The sequence below is a fragment of the Mobula birostris genome, chromosome X (assembly GCF_030028105.1).
Source record: "Mobula birostris isolate sMobBir1 chromosome X, sMobBir1.hap1, whole genome shotgun sequence".
Classification (NCBI taxonomy): Eukaryota; Metazoa; Chordata; class Chondrichthyes; order Myliobatiformes; family Myliobatidae; genus Mobula; species Mobula birostris.
In genome coordinates, this window is record NC_092402.1 from 60,566,813 (window position 1) to 60,582,562 (window position 15,750).

Here is a 15,750-nt window from a genome sequence, read left to right on the forward strand (position 1 = left end):
TAATTAAAGCAATTATTATTCACTCATATATATCAGTCCCAAACTGGAGGCAAGGAAGTCCCTTGTGAATCTGAGGTGATGCAGTCATCAGTCTCTCCCAAGCGTTTGTACTAAGCACATGTTGTGTCTTAAGTTATAATGAACCATGCTACAGCTAGATCCACCAAATAAAAGACAGAAATTTCACTCAGAACTTCTGCCTGTGCAACTGGGCAGAAGTTCATGGATCCCGAGCAAAGGCAGGAGCCTCAGACCTGTGTTCAGCTGAAGTTCCTGGGCTAGATGGAGTGCAGCACAAAACTTCTGCAGACTGGGAAAGTTCCTTGCCAGACCTGAGCTAGGTTAACCTTGTGTAAGTCCAATTGACCCTTTAATTCCAAAGGGAAGAAACCATTTGAGAGGGAAAGGACCAGAGTAAACTAATTTCCTATTTTTGATCTAAGAGTTAATTTAAAGAGATTTGATTGTTTTGTTTAATTATTTCTTAATACCTTAATTGTCTTCACAAGAAATGTTATTCTTTCTTTAATAATACTTCTAATTTTTATTGAGGGTTTGAACTCAAACTCCTTGGCTATGCTGACAGCTGATAAGCCTGGAAGTTTAACTCAGAAATGCTTTGCAATACATGGATATTTCAGATCAGCTGGGCAAGTCTTCCCAGTGGAAGAATTCTGCTTTAAGTGAGAGCGGGCTCAGGCAGATCACTGGTCAGTGGGAGACCCAAGCTGTGATTTCCCGAAGGGAATCAATCTCATCTGCATTTGGATGAGTAAGCCTCTTTTGAGCATCCTGACACAGCGTGGTGGAAGCAATTGTCTTCTGACACTAACACGGGTGTGTTGAGTGAGATTGGACGGAAAAGCTTTAACGAGGATAGAAAGGCTCCACAAACCACTTGTAACCTAAACGGCCATGTTGGGAAATGTCTGCAATAAGGTCAAAAAATCCAGCGATTATGTGATTATCAATGCATCAAAAGAATTTTTAAAAATTACATTTCCCTCCAGTTACCATTCCCTTCCAGCTGACCCTCTCCGCGTAAGGGTCTAAACAGGCAGCGGTTCAGCGAGCAGGTTTTGCCAGCATTGTCGGGGAGGTAAAGCAAGGCTGGATTCCCCTGTTGAATCTCACGTGCAACCCAGTATTGGGAGACCAGCCTGTAAGTGTGGGACTTTTGCGTTCCCAGAAAGTTCCAGGTCTGATGGGTTTCTTTTAATCCTCCAAGAATTGGTGCAATTTTTATGAATCCCTAATGGCAGGGACAATTAAAGCATCATTCTGATCCAAGCAATTTCTTTTTTTTCCCCATTTCATCTTTATTCCCGTCCTGCCAACAAGTAGTTCATTATGTGTACATTTCCAATGCATTACCACTTGGCTGACCAGCCTCACGGGCTGTGGGACATTCTGTACTTGCTTGTTCCCAGCTCATGCACGTCTTTCAGCTGTCAATTTGTGATACCAAGAAGGCCACGCCAGTCCAAAAGACATTATAGAGAGGAGGGTTAAACTGTGATGTGTTTATGTGTGGGTGAAGGCCTGTGTCAAGGACATCCAGCTCAGAGTCCTCATAAAGATTGATAGCTTGCTTATCAGTCCATGAAACGCAAGGTCATGTTTGGAATCCAGATAAGGATTTATCACTTCTTACAGCAGGAGTTTTCTGATCTCAGTGCTCCTCCACAGAATGTATTGGTCACTCATTGGGTAACAGGGGGGCAAGGCTATCAATAATTGACAGCACTGCATCACGTAGCCTGGTCCACTCTGGACCACAGGAAACATGATGCCTTTGCACTATTAAAGTCTTTTAATGATATGTCTACCCACATTTAGGTGAATGAATTACCCTCATTATCACAAAATAATCTGCAGATGCTAGGATCAAAGCAACACTCACAACACGCTGGAGGAACTCAGCAGGTCCGGCAGCATCCATGGAAATGATGAGTCGACGTTTCGGGCCGGAACCTGACGAAGGGTTCCGGCCCGAAACATCGACTCATCGTTTCCACCGAAGCTGCCTGACCTGCTGAGTTCCTCCAGCGTGTTCTGAATGAATTACCCTCTCTTGTCTATTCCCTAACTGGGGTTTCTAGAACCAGGGGCTCTAGAATAAGAGGTCAGCCAATTGTGATAGAGATAAAGAAGAATTTCTTCACCTGGAAGGTAGTGGGTCTTTGGAACTCTTGCTTCTAAAGGCCTGTGGAGGCTTAGTAGCTGAATGTATTCAAGACAGAGTCTGATAGAGTTCTGGTTACCCAGGGAGTTGAGGGCTAGTACAAGAAAGAGCTGCTGAGGTAAAAGGTTAGCTGAGGTCTTACTGAATGAAAAAGCAGGCACAGGGGTGGGGGGCGGGGGCGGTTGGCAAATAGCCTACTTCTATTTCTCATGTAGATCCAACATCATTTTGGCTCTGTCCAACCAGGTGACCACCTTCTGTTCCTGCCATTGATGATGGACTGTCCCAGCTAATTCCGACAGTACTTGAAAGGGTGACTGCTGTCCAATTAAGTCAGAACAAGCAGCTGGAGACACTTTTCTGTGCATTGCGAGCACTTTTGGGTTCCATATCTAAGACTGGAAGCGCTGACATTGGAGAGGTCCAGAGGAGGTTTACAAGAATGATCCCAAGAATAAAGGGTTAACGTATGAGGAATGTTTGATAGTTCTGGGTCTGTACTCACTGGAGCTTAGAAGAGTGAGTGGAGATCTCATTGAAACCTGTCGAATATTGAAAGGCCTAGAAAGAGTGAGTGTAGATAGTGGTAAGTGTCTAGCATCAGAGGGCACAGACACAGAATACAAGGATGTCCCTTTAGAACAGAAATGAGGAGGAATTTGTTTAGCCAGAGGTATGTGAATCTGTGGAATTCATTACACAGATGGCTGTGAAGGTCAAGTCATTGGTTATACTTAAACGGAAGGTTGATTGCTTTTTAATTAGTTAGAGCAACAAAGGTTATGGGGCAAAGGGAGGAGAATGAGGTTAAGAGAGAAAATTAATCAGCTGTGATGGAATGATGGAACAAACTCAATGGACCAAATGATCCACTGTTTATGGTCTTATGGAATCATCTGCAGAATTTCCACCTGCGCTGAAAGCTCGTGCCTTTTTTTTAGTGCAGATTCAGCAGTTAATTTCCTCTTTCTATAAATTGCTGTGTCTTTCTGATCTCCTTGGGACTACAGGATTTGTTTTTTCTTTTAGGGTCAGCTCCTCTGTGTGTGACCCTGGCTGTTCCTTTGCAACAGAATTAACCACACAGTAGACAACTCCGCTACATGCTAAATAAATCGCGGATGTTTCTGTATTACTCACAAGGATCTGTGCAAAGCAAAGCTTTAATTTGCACTATATGTGCATTGATAGATTTTACACATTTAGTCAAAGTCGAGCTTATTGTCACATGCACAAGTACGTGCATGCCAAGTGCAATGGAAAACTTACTTGTGGCAGCATCAGAGACAGGCAGCATCATAGAAGCAGCATTCACAAGAAAACATAAATGGAACCTAAACTACGCAAATTTTACAAGAAAACAGCCAGCATTAGAACAAAAAATGTTGATTTTAGTGGAAAGTAGTCATACTGTTACTTAACTGTAGTGATTAGGATTTTGCTGTTATGGTTTAGGAGCCAAATGGTTGAAGGGAAGTAGCTGCCTTTCAACTTGCTGATCTCATAGCATTTAAAAGTACCACTTGGCGACAGCTGTGTAGGGGCAAGGTTCATATTCTGGAGATGGAAAGAACAACCAGAAGACAGCAGAAAAGAGCCAGGAGAATTGCAGCCATGGCTGCCATCACTACTACATATACATGTCCCACCCGCAATAGAGCTTGTGGGTCCAGGGTAGGACTGTATAGTCATTAAAGATCTCACCGTTAAAGGAGTGGACATCATCATCGGATTTCGATGGACAACCGAAGAAAAAGAAGAAAAGTAATGCATTACATGAATGAACTTCTAGACCAAACAGATCCTACTTCTGAGAAACCAGGCAGCAGATGTGCCTAATTTAATCCTTGTAAGAAGTTCAGCAAACTGTATGACAGGAGAAGCCATACTCATGCTCCATAGGAACCATAACCAGTGTCAATGGAATGGAGTACTAAAGACACCTCTATTCAGGTAGAAACGGCAGGCATTGTTACACATGACTACAGCGTGGGCCAGAAGGATACAGTGAAGAAGGTGCACTCCTCTGCCCACATCATCTTTCAAAATGTCAAGTTGCAGAAGCTTGTAAAATTAGTCATCTCCATCATGGGTACTAGCTTCTGTAGTATCCAAGACATCTTCAAGGAGCGGTGCCTCAGAAAGGCGACGCCCATTATAAGGACCCCCATCACTCAGGGCATGCCCTCTACTCACTGTTACCATCGTGAATGAGGTACAGAAGCCTGAAGGCACACACTCAGCGATTCAGGAATAGCTTCTTCCCCTCTGCCATCTGATTCCTAAATGGACATTCAACCCATGGACACTATCTCACTACTTTTTTTTCTGTTTTTGCAATACCTATTTTAATTTAACTATTTAATATACATAGATATACTTACCGTAACTCAGTTTTTCTATATTCATCATGTATTGTATTGTACTGCTGCCGCAAAGTTAACAAAATTTCACGCTATATGCCGGTGATATTAAATCTGATTCTGATTCTGAAATGCAAGTTGTTGAACACAGTGTTGGCCACTTGGGATCGGGGCAAATAACCGACCAGGTTACCCAAGACCAGACTGCCTGTGACCAGGATGCCATGACAATTAATCTCACGCTGATAGGAACATTCTTTTTGTCTCTGACCTAGGACATGAAAGTAGAATTATTGGATCAGTTCAAGGGTCACCTGACTGAGCTTCTAGACAAAACCATAGAAGAATACATTGAGTCCTATTCACAGTATAAACAAGTGACAAAGTCCCAGGAGTCAGGACAAAGAAACAGGTATCAAGAGCTCTATGCAGAGCAAGCGATTTCCTTTTGTAGAGGTAGTGTCACTGCTGGTGAGCACTGATCTAACTGTTCTGAACATGACTGCAGCCAGTGAATGTACAAGCTGCTCACAAAACACCTTGAGCCTGAACGTCTTCTGTCACTGGGAGTGTGGCGGGACAGGACTGCCAGCTCGCAGTTGACCCTGACCTGAACCCGTCCCGACTTCTGGAGGTGTGGTCTTTCCCGTAAAATGTGCAGGCATCCACAACATGGAAGGCTGTTCCCTGAGAGCCCTCCCTGAGGTGGAGGTGTGTATTTCAGACTGCCATCCCATCAGTTGTCTGAAGGGATAGGGCATGGGGCAGTGATGGAAATAGCATCCTGTTCTCCCATCTGAGCCAGCTCAGCCATGCTTGGCCACAGCGGAACCTCACCTTTTCCTGCACATGCCTTCCTCTGGCGCACTCCTTTTAACTTTGATTGCAAACATAGGATTAGTAACTGTGTAAGACCGTGTGTATATGTTCATCTGTGTGTATGTATGTGAGTACACATGTCCTTGGATCTCTTACTCCCTTTGTGTACAAGGAATGATACTCCACAGAAGTCCTTATATATGACTCTACTTCTCTCCCTCTATCTTTTGCTGTCTGTCTCATTCACAATTTTATCTCTCCATTTTACTTTCTCTTTTACTGCTTCTGCTATCTATCTATCTATATATATACACACATTCCTCTCTTCAGCTCCTCAATCTTCAGCTCTCTCTCTCAAACCTTTTATACTACTCCTTGTATACTGTGATGAACTCCCATAGTCTTAACAACCACTTCTCTTTCTGTCTCTAACTCTCTTTCTCTCTCTTTCGCTAACTCTCCCTAATTCTCTCTCTCTCCAGCACTTCCCCCACCGTTCACTACCTTGTAAAGTGTTGCAGTGTTGAATATTGCTGATGGGGTGGGCACATTTTTAATAACATGATCTTTGTCCCAAGGAGCAAGAAAAGTGCATCAGAGAAAGGAAAAGTCTTTGTGAATCGACGCTCGATCCTTGAGTAAGTACAAAAGGCATAATTGTGTGGAGTTACACTGTGTGGTGTGATGCGCCTGCATCAGTTTGAATTTTACACAGTCGTTGGTGGGCAAGTAACTTTGAGCTGCCATTGGGAGTACTAACGACAGCAGCAAGACAACTATTGCACATGATTATCATGGCAGGAGCCTTGGCAACACAGATGTCAGCAGGAGAAGAGGTGAATTCTTTGTACATGCACAGTAAGTTTTCAGAAATCTGAGAGGGTAGTGGAAGGAGACCTAATAATGACTTTTCAAAGTGGAATTGGATAAATTGTTGTAAAAGGGAACACAGTCTGGACCACAGCTTACACGAATTGCAGAGCTCTTCCAAGGAACTAGCACAAGCATGATGAACTAAATGGCCTCTTTTTGTGATGTCTCTTTCCAATTGAACATTACAGGAATTAAGAAGTAGGCACGGACTCGCTGGGCCAAGGGGCTTGCATCAATGCTGCTTTGATCTATGACTCTAAGCATGGGGAAATGCAGGAAAACTGAGATAAAAGACCAGCCACAATCTCATCGAGTGATGCAGCAGGCTTAGGAGACCAAGTAGCCTTGCTCTCCTCCGAGTTCTTGTGATCACGGTGAAGGTGGAGTAAGGTGTGGAGGAAAGGCAAATCCCAGTTCAGGGTGGTGCATTTGACAACGCATCACCCCCCAACCCCGCTCTCGGCGAGGTGGTATGAGGAGATGTCAGTTGGGGCATGTGCCATCAAGGACCGCAGCTGTCTTACTTTTTTTGCACCGTGCTCGATCTTTTTCATAAAGGTGTCTCGGCAATAGGAGCCAGTAATGAACATAGAGCATAGGACATTGAAGAGTACAGCACAGGAACAGGCCATTCGGCCCACAATGTTGTGCTGAACCAGCTAAAAAGCAAATCAAAAAACACCCAAACACTAATCCCTCCTACATACACCATGTCCATATCCCTCTATCTTCCTTACATCCATGTGCCTATCCAAACGTCTCTTAAAAGCCTCCAATGTATTTGCCCCTACCACCTCTATGAGTCTGGTGTCAGTCCGATTTCATGGGGCACTTGACCAAGCTCAGGGCAACAGCCTTGCAAAGCAAGGGACTGAAAGCAGGCTGGCACTGACCTGACAGTGACCTCGCTGAGTCCACCCCTTTCCTAATTAGTCACGGCTTAACTGGGCCACGGCAGATTCACGTAATCTTTGCTGAGCAGCTTGCTCCTATTTTGCTCTGGATTCACAATTTTGAACAACTGCGAGAAATGCAGACGAGAGGACTCCTGAAATTCTAGTGTTCCTGGCTGGGCCACACATTGGCAATCCTGGGATTTGCCAGTATGGACAGAGCAGCATCTCACTCAAGAGATACTTGGCTTAGCCTGTAGCCAGGACTCTGAGTTAGAAGCAAGGGTCCTTATCAGGGGATTGCCAGCTCAGAGAAAGCAATGAACAAAATTTTAAAAAAATATTGCAAATGCTAAAAATCTGAAATAAAAATAACGGCACTCAACAAGCCAGGCAGCACCTGTGGAGAAACAGAGTCAATATTACAAGTTGAAGTCCCTTTGTCATACTCCTAAAACCAGCTGTGCAAATGATGTAAGACTGGATTGGAAAACTTCAAAGGGAGAAATCTCCTTTGCTGTGCGTAAAGCTAACAGCAGGTGAAAGGTAGGCGAACTCCCTGTCCTTTCCAGCTCAGGAACCTTTGCCTGCAGGTTGAGTGGGTTACTTCAAATGAAGCCTTGTATTCATTGTTACAAATTGGAACAAGGGTCAAGTTACTTTATTGCTGCGTTTTCTTTGAACGTCCACCAGTCCTTTCATACTATGTTCCTCCAATCCTGGCTCTTGCACTTCCCTGATTTTAATCACTCTACCATTAGCGGCTGTGCCTTTGTAGTAGAGGCCCAAAGCTCTGGAACACCCTGCCCAAACCTCCCCTCTCTCTTTCTGTTTTAAGGATTTCCATAAAGCATTCTGCTTTAGCCAAGCTCGCAGTCTAGTTTCGTGTTCTCTTTGGCTTGGAGATCAGTCTCCTTCTGATGATCCTTTTGCAGAATTCACTGGGTTGCACGTCTAAGATGAGTGCATCATATGAATCACCCTCACCTCCTGTCGGGCTCTGTGGCACCAAGTGTCCACGGGGAACCTGCCTACCTCGCCAGTGCCAGTCCCCACTGCAGGATCTCTGCAGCATTGTTCAAAGGTTCAAAGTACATTTATTATCAAACTATGTGTACATTATATAATCTCGAGATTTGTCCCCGAACAGGAAGGCACGAAACAAAGAAACCCAAAAGAACCCATACGAAAAAAAGAGCACCATTGAGCATTTAATGTGCAGAGAGAAAAAAAAACTGGAAGCAAATAGTGTCCCATAGTTGAGCGCAGAGCTGAGTAAAACTAGTTGAGCAGCGATCTGAACCAGCTCACCCCTCACCTCGGGCCCTGACACCCTGACCTTTTCAGTTTGCTCTGGTGCCTAATTCAACATCCAAACATCAAGTTCACTCAAATTGGTATGCTCTGTGGCATGGACCTCACCACCTTGATTTGGCCTGTAACCGACCTTTCCGATTTGCACAGCGCTTAAACCTCTGTCTCAACATCGAGTTCAGTAGTAAAATCAGTAACTCTGCTTGCTACTTGCCTTGGGCTATTTGGCACACAGTACTTGCCCAGGAACTCACACAACACAATCCAGGGATCCCATTGATGGGTGGTTCAAGTTTATTGTTGTCATAGGTTCATACCCAGGGGATAAATACCATGAAACTTTGCTTTTAAAATAACACCCATGTTATTTAGAGTGACTCCAATTTATGACTGAATTAAAAACAAACAATTCTAAAATGGGGCAATGTTCAGTTGTACTACAGCCCTGGGGGAAAAGCTGTTTTTCAGTCTGGATGTCCGTGCAGAGATGTTTCTGTATCTCCTGTCATATGGTAGGAGATCGAACTGGCGATTTACTGGGGTGGGATGAGTCCATCGCAATTTTGCAAGCCCACCGCAGACATCGTGAGTTGTAGAAGGTTTCCATATCCGGTAGTTGCATCCCGATCACTTGCTGAAGTGCTGATTGGTCGACCTTGTTGCAGCTAGTGCACCGTACTGTCAAGCCGTGGGTCAGTATGCCCTCAATTACGCATCAATAAATGCTTTGGGGCAGATTTGCTCTCTTTAAACTTGTAGATGGCCTCAATGGTGGGGAGAGCTGTACCCGACTAATGCCAACACAAGCTGCAGAAAACATGGGAAGAGCCACTCTGAGTAACTTGCCAGCCAGCAGGCTGCAAACGTGGGCATCCTGACAGTCACTCCCCAGCTGACTGACTGCATTGAATTGATAGCTCCTTCATGTAAAGCAGGTGAACCCAGGGCTTCAGCAGTTCCAGGCACGTCTGGGGGAGTGACGCCCCCCAGTAGGCAGGATCCACAGTGTCAAGTACACGACAGTGCAGATCTCCTTCAGTCCTGCTTCCCTCCGCCCGCCACAGTGGACCACTTCAGCAGTGAAACGTCAGCCTGAACTTGGCTCTCAAACCTTGAGAGCAGGGTATGAGCGAGATAGACTTCTGTCTCAGAAGTGAGCATGTTGTCCCTGAGGCATGCCCGGCACTTGCCGGTTCCCAATCCAGGGGAGCACAATGGCGAACTGAACAGAATTCAGATCAGAAACCCCTGAGTTGGAGAAGAGCCCGGATAGTCCTCGATGGGCTGGGTTTGATGAGGGCACTCTGGTCTAGGACATGCTAACTGCCTCCGTTCTCTTCCAGTGAACTGTTCGAGAGTCCTCACATTCAGACAATATATCACATGTTCATCGCTCTGTTAATCGTGTTCGTCGTCAGTACGGTGGCAGTTGAATTCATTGACGAGGGCAGGTGAGAGCACTGATCTGTGGAGCTTCGTCGAGCACCTTCACTCCAGCCAGGGCCTCCTGCTGGCCACCTACTTCAATTGCACTTCCCATTCCCATGCCGACATGTTGGGCCATGGCCTCTCCAATGCCACAGTGAGGCCAATCCAGGTTGGAAGAGCAAAACCTCATATACCATCAGGGTAGCTTCCAACCAGATGACACGAACATTGACTCCTCTAACCTCTGGCAACCACTCCACTCTACTCCCCCACTTTATTATTTTATTCCCCCATTCTCCATTCTACTGGCCCTCTCATCCTTTCCCTTCCCCTCCCTGCCTTCATGACGTGCCCATTACCCCCCCTCCCCCCCCGCACTCTGGTTCCTTGCCTCCCTCCCTTTCTCCCATGGACCACTGTCCTCTCCTATCAGATCACTCCTTCTTCAGCCCTTTATCTCTTCCAACTATCATCTCCCAGCTTCTTACTTCAACCCCCTCCCCCATTCACCCACCTTCCACTCACCTGGTCTCAGCTTGTACTCTTTCCCCTTCCCCCACCTTCTTATTCTGGCATCCTTCCCCTTCCCTTCCAGTCCTGATGAAGGTGTCTCAGCCTGAAACATGGACCGTTCACCCCCCTCCATAGATGCTGCCTGACCTGCTGAGTTCCCCCAGCATGTTGAGCGTGTTGCCGAGGAAGCAGCTGCTGTCACGGGCACTCCAGAGTGTGGGCAACTGAACTGGGCGGTACACACTCCGTGCCAGCATTGCCATCGCTGGAGTCAACCACGCTGGCCTCAGCGCTGTTCCCAGTAGGCACTCAGTCACATGGTCTGTGGAGCCTGTGGTCGGGGACCAGCTACTGTTCACAAGCTAGAGGAGTCCAGCAATGCATCCAGAATGATTCCAGAGCAATCCCCTAGCATTATTGGGCAGCTGGCATGGCCAGAAAAAGTACCAGGGATGCCTCAGCCCGGGAGTGAGCAATAGGGTGGTATTTAATTGAGGGTTTCCAAAGGGAATTATACACAGAAACAGATCCTGGGAGTGGGTTACAGGCTGGGATCTAATCCAGGGGTTCGAATGCATTATGGATAGAATACCAGATCCCAGGAAGTGTGTTACAGGTTGGAATCTAATCCAGGGTTTCTGGGGGTTTTATGTAGCATAACAGATCCCCAGGAGTGAGCTGCAGGCTGGGATTTAGACAATGGGTTTAGGGTGAGGGTTATAACAAAATGACAAATCTCTGGGAGCGGGTAATTGAAGGGTTTAGGGGGTTATGTATAGAAATTCACTTAGTGTAAGACTTCTTGAGAACTTCTTATCTGGGATTCTATGACCTGAGTTGTTTGGGATGGGACTTTTAACTCATTTATTTTTCCTCTTTCAGGCTAATACTTGAATTTGACCTGCTGGTTTATGCTTTTGGTCAACCACACAGAGTGCTTTTTGCCTGGATCTGTCTCTTCCTGTACACTCTGATTGTGCCCTACAAAGCTCTGGATATGTGGGGAAGCTCGTATCACCTGGTCAGATATCCTCGCCTCTCCACTCTGGTCTTTGGGTTGGTGCTTATTCTGTGCCAAGTCTATGTCCTTGGATTCTATCCCATCTACACGGTCATTCATTACGAGCTGCCTCCAGCCTCGAGGTTTATTGTGATACTGGAACAGGTACAGCCTACAGCCTCACTGATCCTGTGCACTGCTTGTCCTTGCTGTTGTTTGGGTTTGTTAGTTTAAGGTCCACTAGTAAGTCAGAGCACACACTGAAGAACAGAAATTCAGTGAACTGGAAAGTGGTGAATGGGCACTGACAGGGTGAATGCACACAGTATTTTTCCTTGAGAAAAGGAACTCAAAACTAAAGGGCATGGATTTAAGGCGAGGGAGGGGGAGAAAGATCTTAAAGGGACCTTAGCAGCAACTTCTTCATCCAGAGGATGGTGAATATGTGGAATGAGCTGCCAGAGGAAGTATTTGAGGCAGGTACATTAACAGCATTAAAAAGGCATTAGCAAATGTACATGGATAGTAAAGTTTTAGAGGGAGTTGTGTCACATGCAGGTAAATGGGATTGGCTTAGGTGGGCTCCTTGGTTACCATGGTGCAGGTGGGCCGCAAGGTCTGTTTCCATGCTGTTTGACTCTGCTTCAATCACCTCAAATCAAAAGTTAGCCTCAGTCATGGTGAGTATGAAATGGGCTCAATGATTTGAAAAAGCCCACATCACAACTGCTAATATCCTCTAAAGAAACTGATCCTTACCTGATCTGGTCTCATTGCAATACGACTGACTCCCAAATGCCTTCTGAAATGGCGTAGCAAGCGTCTCCATTTGAGCAGACTGTCTGGCCAGCAGCTCTGCTGTTTTGTCAAGGTGTCCCCGAAGTGGCCCCCATCACCCTGTGCACTGAGCCACTTTTCCCTGGAGGGGAACCTGCAGGTGGTGCTTCCGGCCACCAGACAGGTCGCAGGTTTGGGAGGGGCTGCTGGTGTAGCTTTGAGAGGTTGCTGTAGTGGTTGAGGACAGTCTCGGGCTCAGAGGTGAGGAGTGGTGAAGGGGGTGAACGGTGTGGTGTGGGAGGGTCAAAGCGTGTTCACTCACGGTGGAATCTCCAGCCTCTGATCTACTTCGTAGCCGTGGTGTTTATGTTATCAGTCCAACTCTGGCCAGAGATAAACTCCTGAAAGGTGAAAATCAAAGAAAAATGCAGATGCTAGAAATCTGGGAATTGGTTTATTACAGAACATAGATCAGTGCAGCACAGAAACAGGTCATCTGGACCACAGTGCTGTGTCAAACTAATTAAACGTCTAACTAATTTCTTCTGCTGACATGATGTCCATACCTTTCATTCTCTGTGCATTCATGTGCCTATGCAAAAGCTTCTTAAGCACCCCTCCACCACCACTCCTGGCACCCACCACTCTATGTAAAAAACTTGTCCCGTGCAATCTCTTTGAACGTGCTCCCTCTCACCTTAAAAGCATGTTCTCCATTATTAGATACTTTGACCCTAGGAAAAAGATACTGGCAGTCTCCTCCGTCTGTGCCCCTCAAAAAACAACCAAGTTTATCCAACCTTTTCACCTAGAGAGTGGTCTGTGCATGGAATGAGCTACTGGGAGATGAGGTTAATTCGAGTGCATTAACAGAATTTAAAAGACACTTGGCCAGGTACATAGATAGGAAAGGTTCAGAGGGCTATGGGCCAAATACGGGCAAATTGGACTAGCTTAGATGGAAATCATGGCCAGCACGGACTGTTTCAGTGCTGTAGTTCTGTGACTTGAAGTTCCGTTTGTCCTGAGCTCAGTGGTCAACCTTCTGCTTCTGTTGCCTGAACTGAGCTGAAACAAAGACCTGTCTGAGTGCAGGAGGCTGTCCTGGAGGAAGTACTATGTTTAGTTGCCAAATCTGCAGAGAGATTTGATGAGGTAGTTATTGACAATTATTTAAGCATGATTTGAGTGGATAACTTGAGTTTTTCTTTACACTAGATTCGTTTAGTGATGAAGAGTTACTCTTACATACGGGAAAATATTCCAAAAGTACTGAAGGCAAAACCATCAGAAGGTAAGGATCGAACTTACAATGATCTCTATCAACCAATGCAATTCACTGTCAGTTTAAGCTGAGTTCAGGTTGTGGGGGCTAGCACATCCTGCATGTGATCTGCTCACGTACAAGATGCCCCCACTGGTGCCAGTCCCAAGGCCACAATAAATCTGTGCTGTTCCAACCCTGGAAATGTGTGATGGGTCAGTACAGAGGGAGATTCACTCTGTGCCTGACCTTGGGGGTGTGTGATGGGACATTGTAGAGGGAGCTGCACTCTCTGACCCTCGGAGTGTATGATGGGACGTTGTAGAGGGAGCTGCACTCTCTGATCCTCGGAGTGTGTGATGGGACGTTGTAGAGGGAGCTGCACTCTCTGACCCTCGGAGTGTGTGATGGGACGTTGTAGAGGGAGCTGCACTCTCTGACCCTCGGAGTGTGTGATGGGACGTTGTAGAGGGAGCTGTACTCTCTGACCCTCGGAGTGTGGGATGGGACGTTGTAGAGGGAGCTGCACTCTCTGACCCTCGGAGTGTGTGATGGGACGTTGTAGAGGGAGATTTACCACGTGGCTGATTCATGCCTGGGAGTGTGTAAACAGGTAGTGCAGAGGGAGCTTTGCTCTTTTGTCTAACCTTGGTTTTGGACCATGTTTTTTTCCATAAAATAGTGTCAAGTTTATTGGCCTTATTTCTTTTGAAGGAGCTGATTGATTTTGTATATGTTTAAAATCATTATCGATTTTCTGGGTTATTTTTCCTCTTTTTGCTTAAGCATAATGTTTACTTTTAGATATCCAGAGATCTTCTATCCTCTGTAAGCAATTAGCAGTTGAGTTTGTACAAGGATAATCTTTCGGTTAAACTCTGCCCTTTTGTTTGTACAGTGTGAACTCTCAGTAAACTCCCAACAGTTCAAATTCCAGCTCACTAAAAGATGGTTCCTCCCTTTACTTCCACTCTGCCTGAACTCAATGACTTCACTTTCAGTCATGCATCAGCAGAGGCCTCTCAACTAGCTAAGACCTTATATATACTATGTAACCCAGTAATTTCCAACAGTGAGCAGCTTTCTTTGCCCCCCCCAACCCCGGCCGCCCTTCCCCGTAACTGGACTCCGTGGTATCTACCGCCACCTGTAGGCACCTGATGGTATTACCCTATTCATGAACTTCTTTTTTTCTTTTAAATGGAGTACATTTTCTCTTCATTTTTCATAGTGTTAGATAAACACTGGATATTGTCCTTGGCCAGCGTCCGCTCCTCACGCCTGAGCCCGAGGTTGCCCTTGGCCAAGTAGCTGCATCAGTTCCCTCCAGACGAGTTGACAGATGGAGAACCGGTGTGTGTGGGGCCTCCCAGATATTCCCTTTCCCTGGCCTGACGTACTGACACCACATGTGCCCCCATCAGAAAAAAAAAACAATGTGATCCAATGCTAGTAATACTTACAGGTAATACACCCTGAACTCATTCCAAATGAAGTGCCAGTTTGTGAACTGATTTTTTGTTTATTTTTTATTTATAGGCAAAGAGCTTCAGATGCCAACGCTCTCCTGTTACCTTTACTTCTTGTTCTGCCCTACTCTCATCTACCGAGACTCCTATCCCAGGTAGGACTCACCCTCTCACTAAATGGGACTTTCCTCTTCCCCCATGTCCCTTCCCTCCTGTTTTGTTGGTGCAAGGGGTGTCCTCCCTTGTGGTTATTCTTGGGTTGTGGGGCTCAAAACAGAAACTGTCCACTGTGATCGATGCCCACTCCAACCCTTGTGTCAAATGCATTGGGCAGCCCATTCCAGACACTCACCTCCCCCTGTCTAAAGGAGTTGAATCTAAAATGCCTCTTCCTTCTACCTCCTTCAACTTTAGGATGGGTGCCTACTGTACAGCTGGTGATAAACATTTTCATTTCCTTTGTCTGTGTCCCCGTTATGATGGTCCAGAGCTGCTGCTCCTTTGAGAATGTCTCCAGTTTATTCTGCCTTTCCTGGTAACCCCACCAGGACGTGCATTCCCACACCCCTGTTGCTCACCAGGACACGTGTTCCCATGTCCACATTAATCACGAGGACATGCGTTCCCATGTCCACGTTAATCACCAGGACACGTGTTCCCATGTTTCTGTTGCTCACCTGGACACGTGTTCCCATGTCCACGTTAATCACCAGGACACGTGTTCCCACACCCCTGTTGCTCAACAGAACACGTGTTCCCATGTCCACATTAATCAGCAGGACACGTGTTACCAGGTCCACGTTAATCAGCAGGACATGTGTTCCCATGTCCACATTAATCACGATTACACGT

General features: G+C 46.0%; 1 protein-coding gene across 1 annotated transcript in view; it reads left to right on the forward strand.

Annotated features, from left to right (window-relative positions):
• LOC140191692 (sterol O-acyltransferase 2-like) overlaps positions 1-15,750 on the forward strand; it is a 43,746-nt gene that overhangs the window by 10,421 nt on the left and 17,575 nt on the right. The window contains exons 4-9 of the mRNA XM_072249342.1: positions 4,824-4,960; positions 5,946-6,005; positions 9,791-9,898; positions 11,271-11,553; positions 13,384-13,459; positions 14,969-15,053. Of these exons, the coding sequence (XP_072105443.1) occupies positions 4,824-4,960; positions 5,946-6,005; positions 9,791-9,898; positions 11,271-11,553; positions 13,384-13,459; positions 14,969-15,053 (749 nt within the window). The remainder of the gene's footprint in view (positions 1-4,823; positions 4,961-5,945; positions 6,006-9,790; positions 9,899-11,270; positions 11,554-13,383; positions 13,460-14,968; positions 15,054-15,750) is intronic.